Source organism: Limulus polyphemus, unplaced genomic scaffold (genome assembly GCF_000517525.1).
Source record: "Limulus polyphemus unplaced genomic scaffold, Limulus_polyphemus-2.1.2 Scaffold3885, whole genome shotgun sequence".
Taxonomy (NCBI): Eukaryota; Metazoa; Arthropoda; class Merostomata; order Xiphosura; family Limulidae; genus Limulus; species Limulus polyphemus.
In genome coordinates, this window is record NW_013669495.1 from 86010 (window position 1) to 98470 (window position 12461).

The 12461-nt window shown below is 33.9% G+C and overlaps 1 protein-coding gene across 1 annotated transcript in view; it reads right to left on the reverse strand.

Annotated features, from left to right (window-relative positions):
* Positions 1-281: 281 nt before the first annotated feature.
* Positions 282-12461, reverse strand: part of LOC111088501 (E3 ubiquitin-protein ligase Rnf220-like) — a 14758-nt gene continuing 2578 nt past the window's right edge. Inside the window, exons 3-7 of the mRNA XM_022398815.1 lie at positions 9194-9251; positions 8374-8433; positions 6213-6333; positions 2124-2198; positions 282-676 (exon numbers count right to left, since the gene is read on the reverse strand). Of these exons, the coding sequence (XP_022254523.1) occupies positions 605-676; positions 2124-2198; positions 6213-6333; positions 8374-8433; positions 9194-9216 (351 nt within the window). The 5' untranslated portion in view covers positions 9217-9251 and the 3' untranslated portion in view covers positions 282-604. The remainder of the gene's footprint in view (positions 677-2123; positions 2199-6212; positions 6334-8373; positions 8434-9193; positions 9252-12461) is intronic.

A 12461-nucleotide genomic window follows, 5' to 3' on the forward strand; every position in this document is an offset into this window, starting at 1 on the left:
AGATTGTGTTACCCTAACAATCATGTATACTAGGAAGCCAAAAAGTGAAGATGTTACCTTAACAACCATGACTATTAGGAAGCCAATATTTTAAGATGTTACCCTAACAACTATGGCTTCTAAGAACTCATAGGCCTATAAGAATGGTTTAAAGATCTTAAGTATTTACAATCCTAAGTGTTAATATGTTCATTGGATATCATAATTTCTTTCGTTCAGCTTGTCGTATAAGGCAGAAAAACAAAAACAAAGATCCAGTAAACGATTCAATTAAACATCACAAAATGAAACAGTTAATCAACACTCAACGGGAGCTCCATCTTCTGTGGAGGAGAGGAACTAACTTTTTCCATGAATTATATTCCTTGAGCTGTAAACACAGGTTACAGGATATCATCTTCTTTATCATCTGGTAAACACTTCCTGGTTGTAACCGTTCCAAAACTCAGGAGAAATCACTAGTACGATGTTCTGAAGAAATGAACACTAGGCGTCATATCTTCGTAATCAAAATGAACCCGCTCGTGTCACTCCCAAAAAACATGATCTCCTTGAGTTTGTAGCATCACCACCGTAAAGACAGAGTTGAAATAGTTAATTATCTTCAAAGGTTTAACATTCTCAAGTCTGAAGGGAAGGTGATGGCATCACATTGAGGACACACTCGCTTTACTCCCTGTTAAAGAAAGTATTAAGTTACACACTGAGGACACACTCGCTTTTCTTCCTGTTTAAGAAAGTATTAAGTTACACACTGAGGACACACTCGCTTTTCTTCCTGTTTAAGAAAGTATTAAGTTACACACTGAGGACACACTCACTTTACTCCCTGTTAAATAGTGTGTAACTTAATACTTTATTTAACAGGGAGTAAAGTGAGTGTGTCCTCAGTGTGTAACTTAATACCTTCTTTAACAGGAAGAAAAGCGAGTGTGTCCTCAGTGTGTAACTTAATACTTTGAGGACACACTCACTTTACTCCCTGTTAAAGAAAGTATTAAGTTACACACTGAGGACACACTCGCTTTTCTTCCTGTTTAAGAAAGTATTAAGTTACACACTGAGGACACACTCGCTTTACTCCCTTTTAAAGAAAGTATTAAATCACAATACGTTGTGATTGACATGTCATACTATATATACAATTTATATAATGCACACAGAGAGTACACATTTCTCATCAGTTAAAAAAAGGTTCAAGACCAACTATTTATATATATTCACCTATAGATTTGTAACCAACTAATACGTAAGAAACAATCTGTTTTTGTCCAAATACAACTACAGAATATTCTTATTTAACCAATCAACGTTCTTCTGGTATGATGACTAAAAATACTACCCAAACCTGTATTATCAGCAACAAATAAGTTAACAGATAAGTCTGTGTTTAATAGAGTTGATCCTGATAACCAGTTGTACAAAAGAACAATAATGAAATGTCATGGCTAACTTACGAGCTGAACAGTCAGGTCAGAGACCCATAGGTTTAGCCGTCTCTAATTGTGAACTACTGAGTTGACCAGAAAGAAAGCAGCCAGTCAGTAGCACTCGTGGTCAAGAGGACTTTGTACAGCTTTGAACTGCCACTCTTTATAACACACTCAGCGGTGAAAGTACGGAACGGGTTTAGTAAAATCATGGCACGAACCCAAGACCTGCCCACTAGGCCACACCCAGCAGATCTGAGATTTGTTAGTTAACTTTAAAAGGAAAATATCTCCATGGGAAAGCCTTACGTATACTGATCCAAGTTATTTACGTCCACTGACCTAAAACTCTTTATGTCCACTGATCCAAATTTTCGTGTACTTTGAGTTAAACTACTTATGTCTACTGCCCTAAGTTATTTATGTCCACTGATCCAAGTTATTTACGTCCACTGACCTAAAACTCTTTATGTCCACTGATCCAAATTTTCGTGTACTTTGAGTTAAACTACTTATGTCTACTGCCCTAAGTTATTTATGTCCACTGATCCAAGTTCTTCACGTACTTTGACTAAAATTATTTATGCCTACTGCCCTAAGCTCTTTACGTCCTTGTGTTTTACCTATTTATCGTCAATACGTGTAATAAATATAAGATATATGTTATATTGGAGCGTTAATCGGTCCACTTACCAAAGCTTGTAACCAACAGCGCTCACAGAGGACATGCCAACAGCACACAGATACTACAGGCTTTTCATACAAACCCTGGAGAAGACAAACAGGTGTATTAGATTTCTTTAAATCTCTACACGAAACATCTGGCAGAAAAGAAAAGTATAAGAATTAGATGATATTTTAAAAGTTGTTAAATGGTTGTATAAAAAATAAAAGATCTTATTTGTATTTGTGGTATAATAGATCAGTAAAATTATTTCTTAACATTCAAAACCAATGATAAAGGAGAAAATGTTATGAAAATTATGTACTCAAACAAGATCGCGATGGTCGTTGTTGTACCTTTTTATTTTTAATTTTGACACTTTTTAAACATTAATAGGAGACAAAAATTTTGTTTGTTTAATATTAGTTCACCTAGAAAGGCCAGTAAGATACTCAGTAGTATCAGCATTGACAACAAGAACTTCAATTTATGAAGATGAGAATTCATTATTTAGCAAGTTGGCTATCCTCGCTTATAGCGGTATTTTAAACTAGGATAGTTAACGGCGAATCCAGGGTTCGATTCTCCGAGGTGGACACAGCAGATAACCCAATGTGGCTTTGCTCTAAAATAACCAAACACATTTTACTGTAACCCAAACAATATATCACGAGTTTTGGCCTCCTTACAAATTTGGGATAGTCATTAATATATATATACCAAGATAGCAACGCCAAATAATCTGGATAATCGCTCATTCTTTTGAAATGGAAAAAGAAATAATTATTTCTATCTATTTGGTTCTGTATTAAATATATATTATGTGATTTAAAATGTTCACTTCTCACTGATTATCTATACTATCAGCAGCAGTCCCTCGATGGTCCAGCAGTATGTTTATGTACTTACAACGCTAACATCCGGGGTTAGATTCCCCGTAGTGGATACAGTAGATGGCCCATTGTGGCTAAGCTCTAAAACAAAGAACGACGGTGAAGAATACTGAAGTATGAAATAAGATCATCGATACTACACTGAATAAATACAAATATAATTCGTGATCACTGTGTCAAACCTTGTAGAAAATAAAAGACGTGTAGTCGATTATAAGTTACCTTCTGAATCTGAACTGTAATGTTATTGGACTATGGACTTTGACGTGTTTCCGGTCTGTAGTAACACGTGTAAACGAAAATAAAATGAAAATATTTAAAAACAAATATGCTTATTGACCTTCTAGCTTTTATATAGAGTTGATGAAAGCCTGTGAATCATATAAAACATGAGCTTACTAATTTCGTAGACCATTATTACATTGACGTTTCCACATAGACAAACAAATACTGCTTCATATTTCCGTATAGTAGAAAGTATTAGCTAAGAAGAAACTGTTACATTAAAGTACGACAGATTTATTAATCAAATAAGACAACAGATTCCTCAGAAATGTACTCAGGTAAACGTTATTTAAAAATCAAATCAGTAACTCGCCCCAAGGAAAGACTGATTACTAATCTTAGATATTACGTGGTAAAAGCTACACATCTTTGTGTAATAAAAATATGAAGAAAGAGTCATAACTGTATTGATGAAGTTAAACAAAATAATTTGTTCAAAACATTCGAATTGTGTAATCTGACTCCATCAGCTGTTTAATATAACATAAGAGCCCACATAATGCTATATTTTTGACCACAGTTGAAGCACTGAAATAACCAGCTAAGAACGTAAAGAACAGAAAAAATACGATAAATTGGGACACTGAAATAACCAGCTAAAAAAGTAATGTACAGAGAAACAGTTGATAAAACGGAATACTAAAACAATCAGCTAAGAAGGTAAGGCACAGAGAAATAGCTGATAGATTGGAAAACTGAAACAACCAGCTAAGAAGGTAAGGCACAGAGAAAAGCTGATAAAACGGAATACTAAAACAATCAGCTAAGAAGGTAAGGTACATGAGAAACAGCTGATAAATTGGAACACTGAAATAACCAGCTAAGAAGGCAATGTACGGAGAAACAGCTGATAAACTGGAACACTGAAACAACCAGCTAAGAAGGTAAGGCACAGAGAAACAGCTGATAAACTGGAACACTGACATAACCAGCTAAGAATGTACGGAGCATTTTTCAGGTTCTTCAACAAAATATGATCACTCGCCATTTGATGTGCAAGCCAGAAACATGAGTATCTGAATTTCTGACTGCCAAGGTAAGCGCGCGCACAAATTGTCTGATTTCGTTTCTCAACCAAACAAAGACATTAAGGATGACGTATCAAGTTATGAGCTTATATATCAGTTGTTATAAAGAAAACGCCTCGAAGGATGCTAGCAGTAAAGGTTTTGTAATAATAATCTAAGCTTTCAAAATATAAGATACTTCTGGTAAGAAGAATCAAATATTGAAATAATGTCGGGTAAGTTTGAGAAAATCGTGAGGCGTGGATAATGATAAAAGCTTAAGAAACAGAACGTTAAACATTATCGCAAGGGTGTTATATTCGCCGATCTGTATAGCTGGAAGGAAACGTTGTCCCTTTCTGCTGTTTCTTTTTTTTTTGTCAAGCCCATTCGAGCAGTAATTTTTGAAATATATAAAACAGGTTGAATACATTCAACGCAATAACTCCCTTCCCGACACCTAAACTTCGGGAACATTCCTCACGCCTGGTTCAAAAAAAAAAAAGAGAGCTTCCGTGTTACTCTGTATGACACCGATCTATTACAAGTGTTCCGGTGAAAAGCTCACGTTACTTGCTACAAGTTGGCTCTGACATCTTGTTCCGGTGAAAAGCTCAAGTTACTTGTGATATGTTTGCTGTCTCGTCTTGTTCCGGTGAAAAGCTCACGTTACTCGCTACAAGGTTCTCAAGAAATGTGTTATACTCACGCATCCTGGTCTGGTGAAAAGCTCACGTTACTTGCTACAAGTTGGCTCTGACATCTTGAAACAAGAAAGTTGTAGCAATAAACGTGAGCTTTTCACCGGAACAAGATGACAGAGCCAACTTGTAGCAAGTAACGTGAGCTTTTCACCAAAATACGGCAAGACAAGAAAGTTGTAACGCGGGGTTTTCGCCACCGGAACAAGATGAAACAAGAAAGTTGTAGCAAGAAACGTGAGCTTTTCACCGGAACAAGATGACAGAGCCAACTTGTAGCAAGTAACTTGAGCTTTTCACCAAAATACGGCAAGACAAGAAAGTTGTAACGCGGGGTTTTCGCCACCGGAACAAGATGAAACAAAAAAGTTGTAACGCGGGGTTTTCGCCACCGGAACAAGACGAGACAACAAACTTTTACCAAGAAACGCAAGTTTTTAATCGGAACAAAACAAGACAACAAACCTTGTGAGTTTTCCACCAGAACAAGACGAAGCATCAAGTTTCTAGCAAGTAAAGTGAGATTTTCGTCCGAAAAACGACATGGCAAACCTTGTGAGTTTTTCATCAAAACAAGATGAGAAATAAAGGCCTAGCGTTCTAACAAAATAATGCTGAACTGAAACGGAAACCTACATGCATTGCCAAAAACCGTTTTGTACAAGATGTATCAAAAGGATTCTTCATTAATTTCCTGGAAGAGTCATTTATGGTCAGTTAATTGGAGTTTTATAACCAACTACTAACAACATAAACCTCTCTCTAAATGTTCAGGACAGTTTATCTGATTTTCTAAGCCACGATCGGATATTTCAGCTAATCTAGACAGTATCTAAAGTTAAACAGATTCGAATATATTTATTTATTAAGCATTTCTTAAAACAATACTTTACCATAAATAACCTAAACAGTTAAGATAACATATGCTAAGAGGCTCGTGTATTATTACTATGTATTAGGCTTCATAGCCATGCTTTTTGAATTTAATTCGTAGTGTTGGCAAAAAAATAAGAAAATATAATCTAAAATCCCCCCAAAAACAAATATTAAACTATTTATTTTCTAGGTTTAAAACAAAATTCTTCAGTTTGTTTAGTTAAGGTTTTAAACTTGTATCATTAAAATACGTTTCGTTCTTAAGTGAAGCAATCCAGATACCAACAAGTATTTCAAGGTGTTTGAATGTAATACAGTTTGCTAGATATCTTTCAACTTCTATCAGGCTGCCCTACCTGACAAAGTTGACACTTGAGTGTCGGTGACTTCTGTTGTCGTGTCTGGAGTTCTTTGAGTCGGTCTTGAAGCAAACCAATCAATTTGTTTGGATCCGCATTTTCGTCTACCTGGATCAGCCTAAGCAGAATAATTCACCGTCAGAAAGTTGTATAAAACTATTTAAATATCATCATGATGAATAAAACGCTCTACTCTTCCTCACTTTGGAGGAAATAATTACTTATTTGTTGAACTGTCTTAATAATTAATTATTGTTGAACCGTCTTAATAATTAATTAATGTTGAACCGTCTTAATAATTAGTTATTTGTTGAACCGTCTTAATAATTATTTATTGTTGAACCGTCTTAATAATTAGTTATTTGTTGAACCGTCTTAATAATTAGTTATTTGTTGAACCGTCTTAATAATTAATTATTGTTGAACCGTCTTAATAATTAGTTATTTGTTGAACTGTCTTAATAATTAGTTATTTGTTGAACTATCTTAATAATTAATTATTGTCGAACCGTCTTAATAATTAATCATTGTTGAACCGTCTTAATAATTAATTATTGTTGAACTGTCTTAATAATTAATCATTGTTGAACCGTCTTAATAATTAGTTATTTGTTGAACCGTCTTAATAATTAATTATTGTTGAACCGTCTTAATAATTAGTTATTTGTTGAACCGTCTTAATAATTAATTATTGTTGAACCGTCTTAATAATTAGTTATTTGTTGAACTGTCTTAATAATTAGTTATTTGTTGAACCGTCTTAATAATTAATTATTGTTGAACCGTCTTAATAATTAGTTATTTGTTGAACTGTCTTAATAATTAGTTATTTGTTGAACTATCTTAATAATTAGTTATTTGTTCAACTGTCTTAGTAATTATTTAAAGGCATGGAACTATTTCCTATTGTCCTAAGAAACAAAGTTTCCCATGATCAAACACATGATCAGATTTAATGTAGGCAGGACAAAAACTGTGACACGATGTTGGACGTTACGTGAGCTTCAACATGATCAAATTTAATGTAGGCATGACAAAGACTGGATACGATGTTGGACGTTACGTGAGTTTCACATGATCAAATTTAATGTAGGCATGACAAAGACTAGGATAAGATGTTGGACGTTACGTGAGTTTCACATGATCAAATTTAGTGTAGGCATGACAAAGACTAGGATAAGATGTTGGACGTTACGTGAGTTTCACATGATCAGATTTAAAGTAGGCAGGACAAAGACTAGAATAAGATGTAACTTTCACGATCAACAGAACTAAATTTAAGATATCGTGACGTGAAATAGAAAAATGTGTTCCACTTGCGTGAAAGATAAGAAGAACGACCTACGAATCAGAAGTTTATTAGTTATAGTTCGAAATAGGAAAAGAATTCTAATTTTGACGCCTGTGAGTAAATTAAACTGGACAGAAAAAAAAACTGGGTAAAAAAACTATAAAAAACAGACACACACACACAAAAAACGTTTTATAGCTTCATATGATAGAAACAGAACATGTCTTAACGAACGGTGTTTTATAGTTTTGTTTTTACTCATAAATGATAAGCACATTTCGCTGTTTTTGTTTCTAATTGGACAGCTGTCTTGAAGTAGAATGTCAAAACCTATAATGTTATGGTCTCATAAGGCCTGGTTGTCCGTTACCTGTATCACGTGATGACTGATGATCTCTCTTAGTTGAGAGGTAGAAGAAGAAAAAAAAACTGAAAAGATACGTCTCACTGGCTCATCAAAAAATATTGATTGTAATATCATGAATGATTAATGAGTTTTTAAACTGTGTAAGATAAAATAGTATATGATGTATAGATTTGCAGAAAGACATTCTTAACACATTAATTTCAGATTTCCACTTATAGGTGTGGAACTAAATAACTTAGTCGTCTTGAATACATGGAAAAAATTAACCTCACGAAGAAAAATATAAAAAGGTTTAGTTTGTTCGTTACAAAGATAAATCTAAGACATAAAGTAAACATACATTATATATGTATATTGTATGTAGAACACAAAATTACCAGCTAATATATTTATATGATATTAAAATCAAGAATTTTATAAGTTCAATGCTGTAATATCTAAGTCTGCTTATAGTAACGAACACTTAGATAATTTTATGGTTAAACGTTTCGCAAACTTACCCGGTATCTGGAATAATACTCTCTGCTTCTGGAATGGTTTGTTTAACTGCAGTGATCTCACTACAATGTGGTTAAGGGCCGAACCACAAATAAGTATTTTATAAAAAACCGTTTACTTTATGGTAAATACCCAAAACACTCCAACCCTAGCTTTGATTATACTTGGTTCAATACGTTACTCAATGAAAACCAAAACCACTAGCTAATAAGTTAAAACAAAAGTATCAAGAACATTAGCTAATAAGTTAAAACAAAAGTATTAAGAACACTAGCTAATCAGTTAAAACAGAAGTATCAAGAACACTATCTAATAAGTTAAAACAAAAGTATTAAGAACACTAGCTAATCAGTTAAAACAGAAGTATCAAGAACACTATCTAATAAGTTAAAACAAAAGTATTAAGAACACTAGCTAATAAGTTAAAACAAAAGTATCAAGAACACTATCTAATAAGTTAAAACAAAAGTACCAAAAACACTAGCTAATAAGTTAAAACAAAAGTACCAAAACACTAACTAACAAGTTAAAACAAAAGTATCAAGAACACTAGCTAATAAGTTAAAACAAAAGTACCAAAACACTAACTAACAAGTTAAAACAAAAGTACCAAAACACTAGCTAATAAGTTAAAACAAAAGTACCAAAATACTAGCTAATAAGTTAAAACAAAAGTATCAAAACACAAGCTAATGAGTTAAAATAAAAGTACCAGAAACACTAGATAATAAGTTAAAACTAAAGTATCAAAAGGACTAGCTAATATGAAAAACAAAAATAATCAACCGCACAAAATGTCCCACAAAACATTCCGAAGGATACAGAAAATGACTCTCTTCTGCCATTGGTCTTTCTATCGTATGTTCTTCGGCTTCAATGTCTATACGTTTGAAAAACATGCAATACATTGGAATTAAAGATTCTTGTGATCACGTAAAATATTATATGCAAAAAATAATACCACTTAAACGTTACAAACCTACTAGTGGCATTCTTAGCAAACAGCATGCTAATCAGATTATACAGTCCACTAATAGTTTATGTAATAGCGGGGGACTTCTTCCCTCCAATTGTTTATTTTATTGAGGTTCATATCAGGTGCCATACTGATATTGTAACGGATTAAAACAGCTGAAATGACGAATAACGCTTTTTCTCAATATAGTGTTAATTTGGAAAAACAATTTCTAAACATTTAAATAACCATATTTATTTGTTCAAACATTTATTGTCAACACACGCAACAAAAGTATTCCATTTAACAAATTTACAAAATCAATCACCATAAATAATAGCGTGTGTGTGTGTGTCGTATTACTGTACTCACAGAAAAACAGAACAGTTTATTAACACAAAGAAGTTATAACAGGCTTTGTAAGCAGCGTTATCTGGATTTCGGAGCTGGTGAGCCAGGTTCGAACTCATACAATAAAATATTTCTCGTACTTTAATTTATGGGTGCAAAATAAGAGTGACAGTCAGTCCCTTAGTTGTAAGCAGGGGTAAAAAATAACTCTTGTTTATCATGGGCGACCATTTTTCAAAATAAATGAAACGTCAATTGAACCTTATTCAGTAATACACAGTTATTGGTCCAAAACAGAAACAAAACAAGAGTGGGTATGATATTACACGCATGGAATTGAAAGTCAGAGGTATAGGTATACAAGGACAATAATCTTATACAACAGGAAAAAAAAATTATATATGAAATATAAAATTGCATTTTCAAATCATCTTTTTTAAACTGTAACAGTCGTAAATCGCCTCCAGTTTGTTTGAAATGAATTTAATCATAATGCTTTTTTGTGTTGCGGTAAACGTCGTATATCCATTATTGTTTGATGCTGAACATTAACAGGTGAACAAACGTAAGAAAAGAGTTAAAGCTAACGATACGCGAACATAAACCAAAAAATATATTTATGGAGATAAGTAAATACGATGATTGATAGAGAGAAGAAAATATACACGTATTGCACGACAGACGGTTAAATAGTTCGATATAATGTTGTACAGTGGACGGACGCATAAACAGGGCTAGAAACCGAAACTTTTGTAACCGCGCTAACTTATTTTATTTATTTAATTTTGTCAATATGACTCAGTTAAGTGATTGATTACAGTATTAAATAACTTCGTATCTAGAGTTAGAAACATTAAGCACGGAAAACTGCCTTTAATTCAACGTCAATAAACCACGGCCAACTGATATCTCCCCGGAGTTGGAACCAGGACATAGCGGGAATGACGGACTCGAAATAGACGCACTTTGCCATGGTTGTTCTTACGTACAATATCTGGGACAGCTTTCGCCCTGTTGGCTTATTATAAATTACCGAACGGCGAGGAATCTTGTAGGCCGATTCAGTTGTGCGCTGTTGTGGGTTGTCAGAACATCGGGAGGTTTATTGCTGGTTCGGTGATTTGCTCTTCTCTGCAGTTGCTTCAAGAATGTCTGGATTTTTAATATATCCGAGGATGAAAAGTATTGTCATAGGAACTTTTTAAAGAAGGAATTTTTGATGGGAGAGTTCAAAATTACTTGTTGGAATAGACTGATACGTCAAGCTGAAAACCAAACTTCTAAAAACGGGCGTACTGTGGGTTCTTGGTAACCTAGGTTACGGGGGGGGGCAGTATTTCGTTAGTATACCTTTAAGTAAAGTAATAAAGTGCCTAATAGCATTGTTCGGTTAAACAAGCAACAAGATTGAAATACATTGCAGAGAACGCATTGTCGTCCTTCTGCACCAATACACTTAACAGAATTTTCAGTTCAAAAATATTAACCAGATCAGGAATTCCAGAAACGTTTAAGAAAGAGTCGGCGAAGGAAAGAAAATTCATCTTTAAAGTCATAGATTAGAAACTGCTTTTGTTCGCAAGTAAAAGCAGGAAGTAAAATTCAAATAACAGTGAAAATCAAGAGCCCCCCCCCCTCCCCAAAAAGAAGAGAGCAAAACTGCAAATATTGTGTGCATATTTGTTTACTTTGAAACTTCGTCCAAAGCTGCACGAGGGCTATCTGTGTGCAGCTGTACCTAATTTTGAAGTGATAGACAAGAGGCAAGGTAGTTAGTTAGCTAATGAACGGCATACACCACAGATTATTGTGCTGCTCTTGTCTGATCACAGGATTGGACCATAAATTTGAAAGCGGTATCCCAAAGTGCAGAGCAAATTTTTGCGGCAAGAGGCGCGAAACATGAATTTTCGAATTTACAGTCCGGCGCGCTAATCATGAGGCCACGAATGGTGTATCTAAATAAATACGTTTTGTAACAGTAGCCCATAGTATGAGAGAAGTTGATAGAGTTGATTTTCAGCTATAGAGTCAATAATTTGTTCTCGTGTTCGATTTATTAATTGTCTGTTTTAAACTCAATAACTCAGTGTTACATTTAAATAGTTATCGTCGTTATATCAAACATAAAACTAACGTATAAAACTATATAACAAAACAATTAATCAATGGTAGTTTTATAACAGCATAGTCCGTGTGCTATGTTGGTTTTATATCCAACCGGTTAGTCAGTACATTATATTTGTTTTAAATTTAACCAGCTAGAAAAATATGACGATTCTTATGTTCACGTAGTCAATATATTATTTCCGTTTTATATGTAGCTATAGCTTGTTGTTAAGTACGAAGCTACACAATGGACTTTTTTATTGTGTTCTAACCACCGCGGGTATCGAAACCCGATTTGTTAGAAACATAAGCCCTAAGACTTGCCGCTGAGCCACCGAGGGGAACAACTATATTATATCATTTTATATACAGATAGCCAGGAACTTATGACTGTTCTTATGTCAGTACTTTTATCTCGGTTAAATTCAACGAGCAAAAAACTCATGTCAAGTCTTATGTTTAGCCAATATATTACGTCGATTTTATACTGAAATAGCTAATATATTATGTCGGTTTTATACTCAAATAACCAGTATATTATGTCGGTTTTATACTCAAATAGCCAATATATTATGCCGGTTTTATATTCAAATAGCCAATATATTATGTCGGTTTTATACTCAGAGAGTCAGTTTATACCCAGTTTCTTAGTAATTTATTACAAATTTTATACTC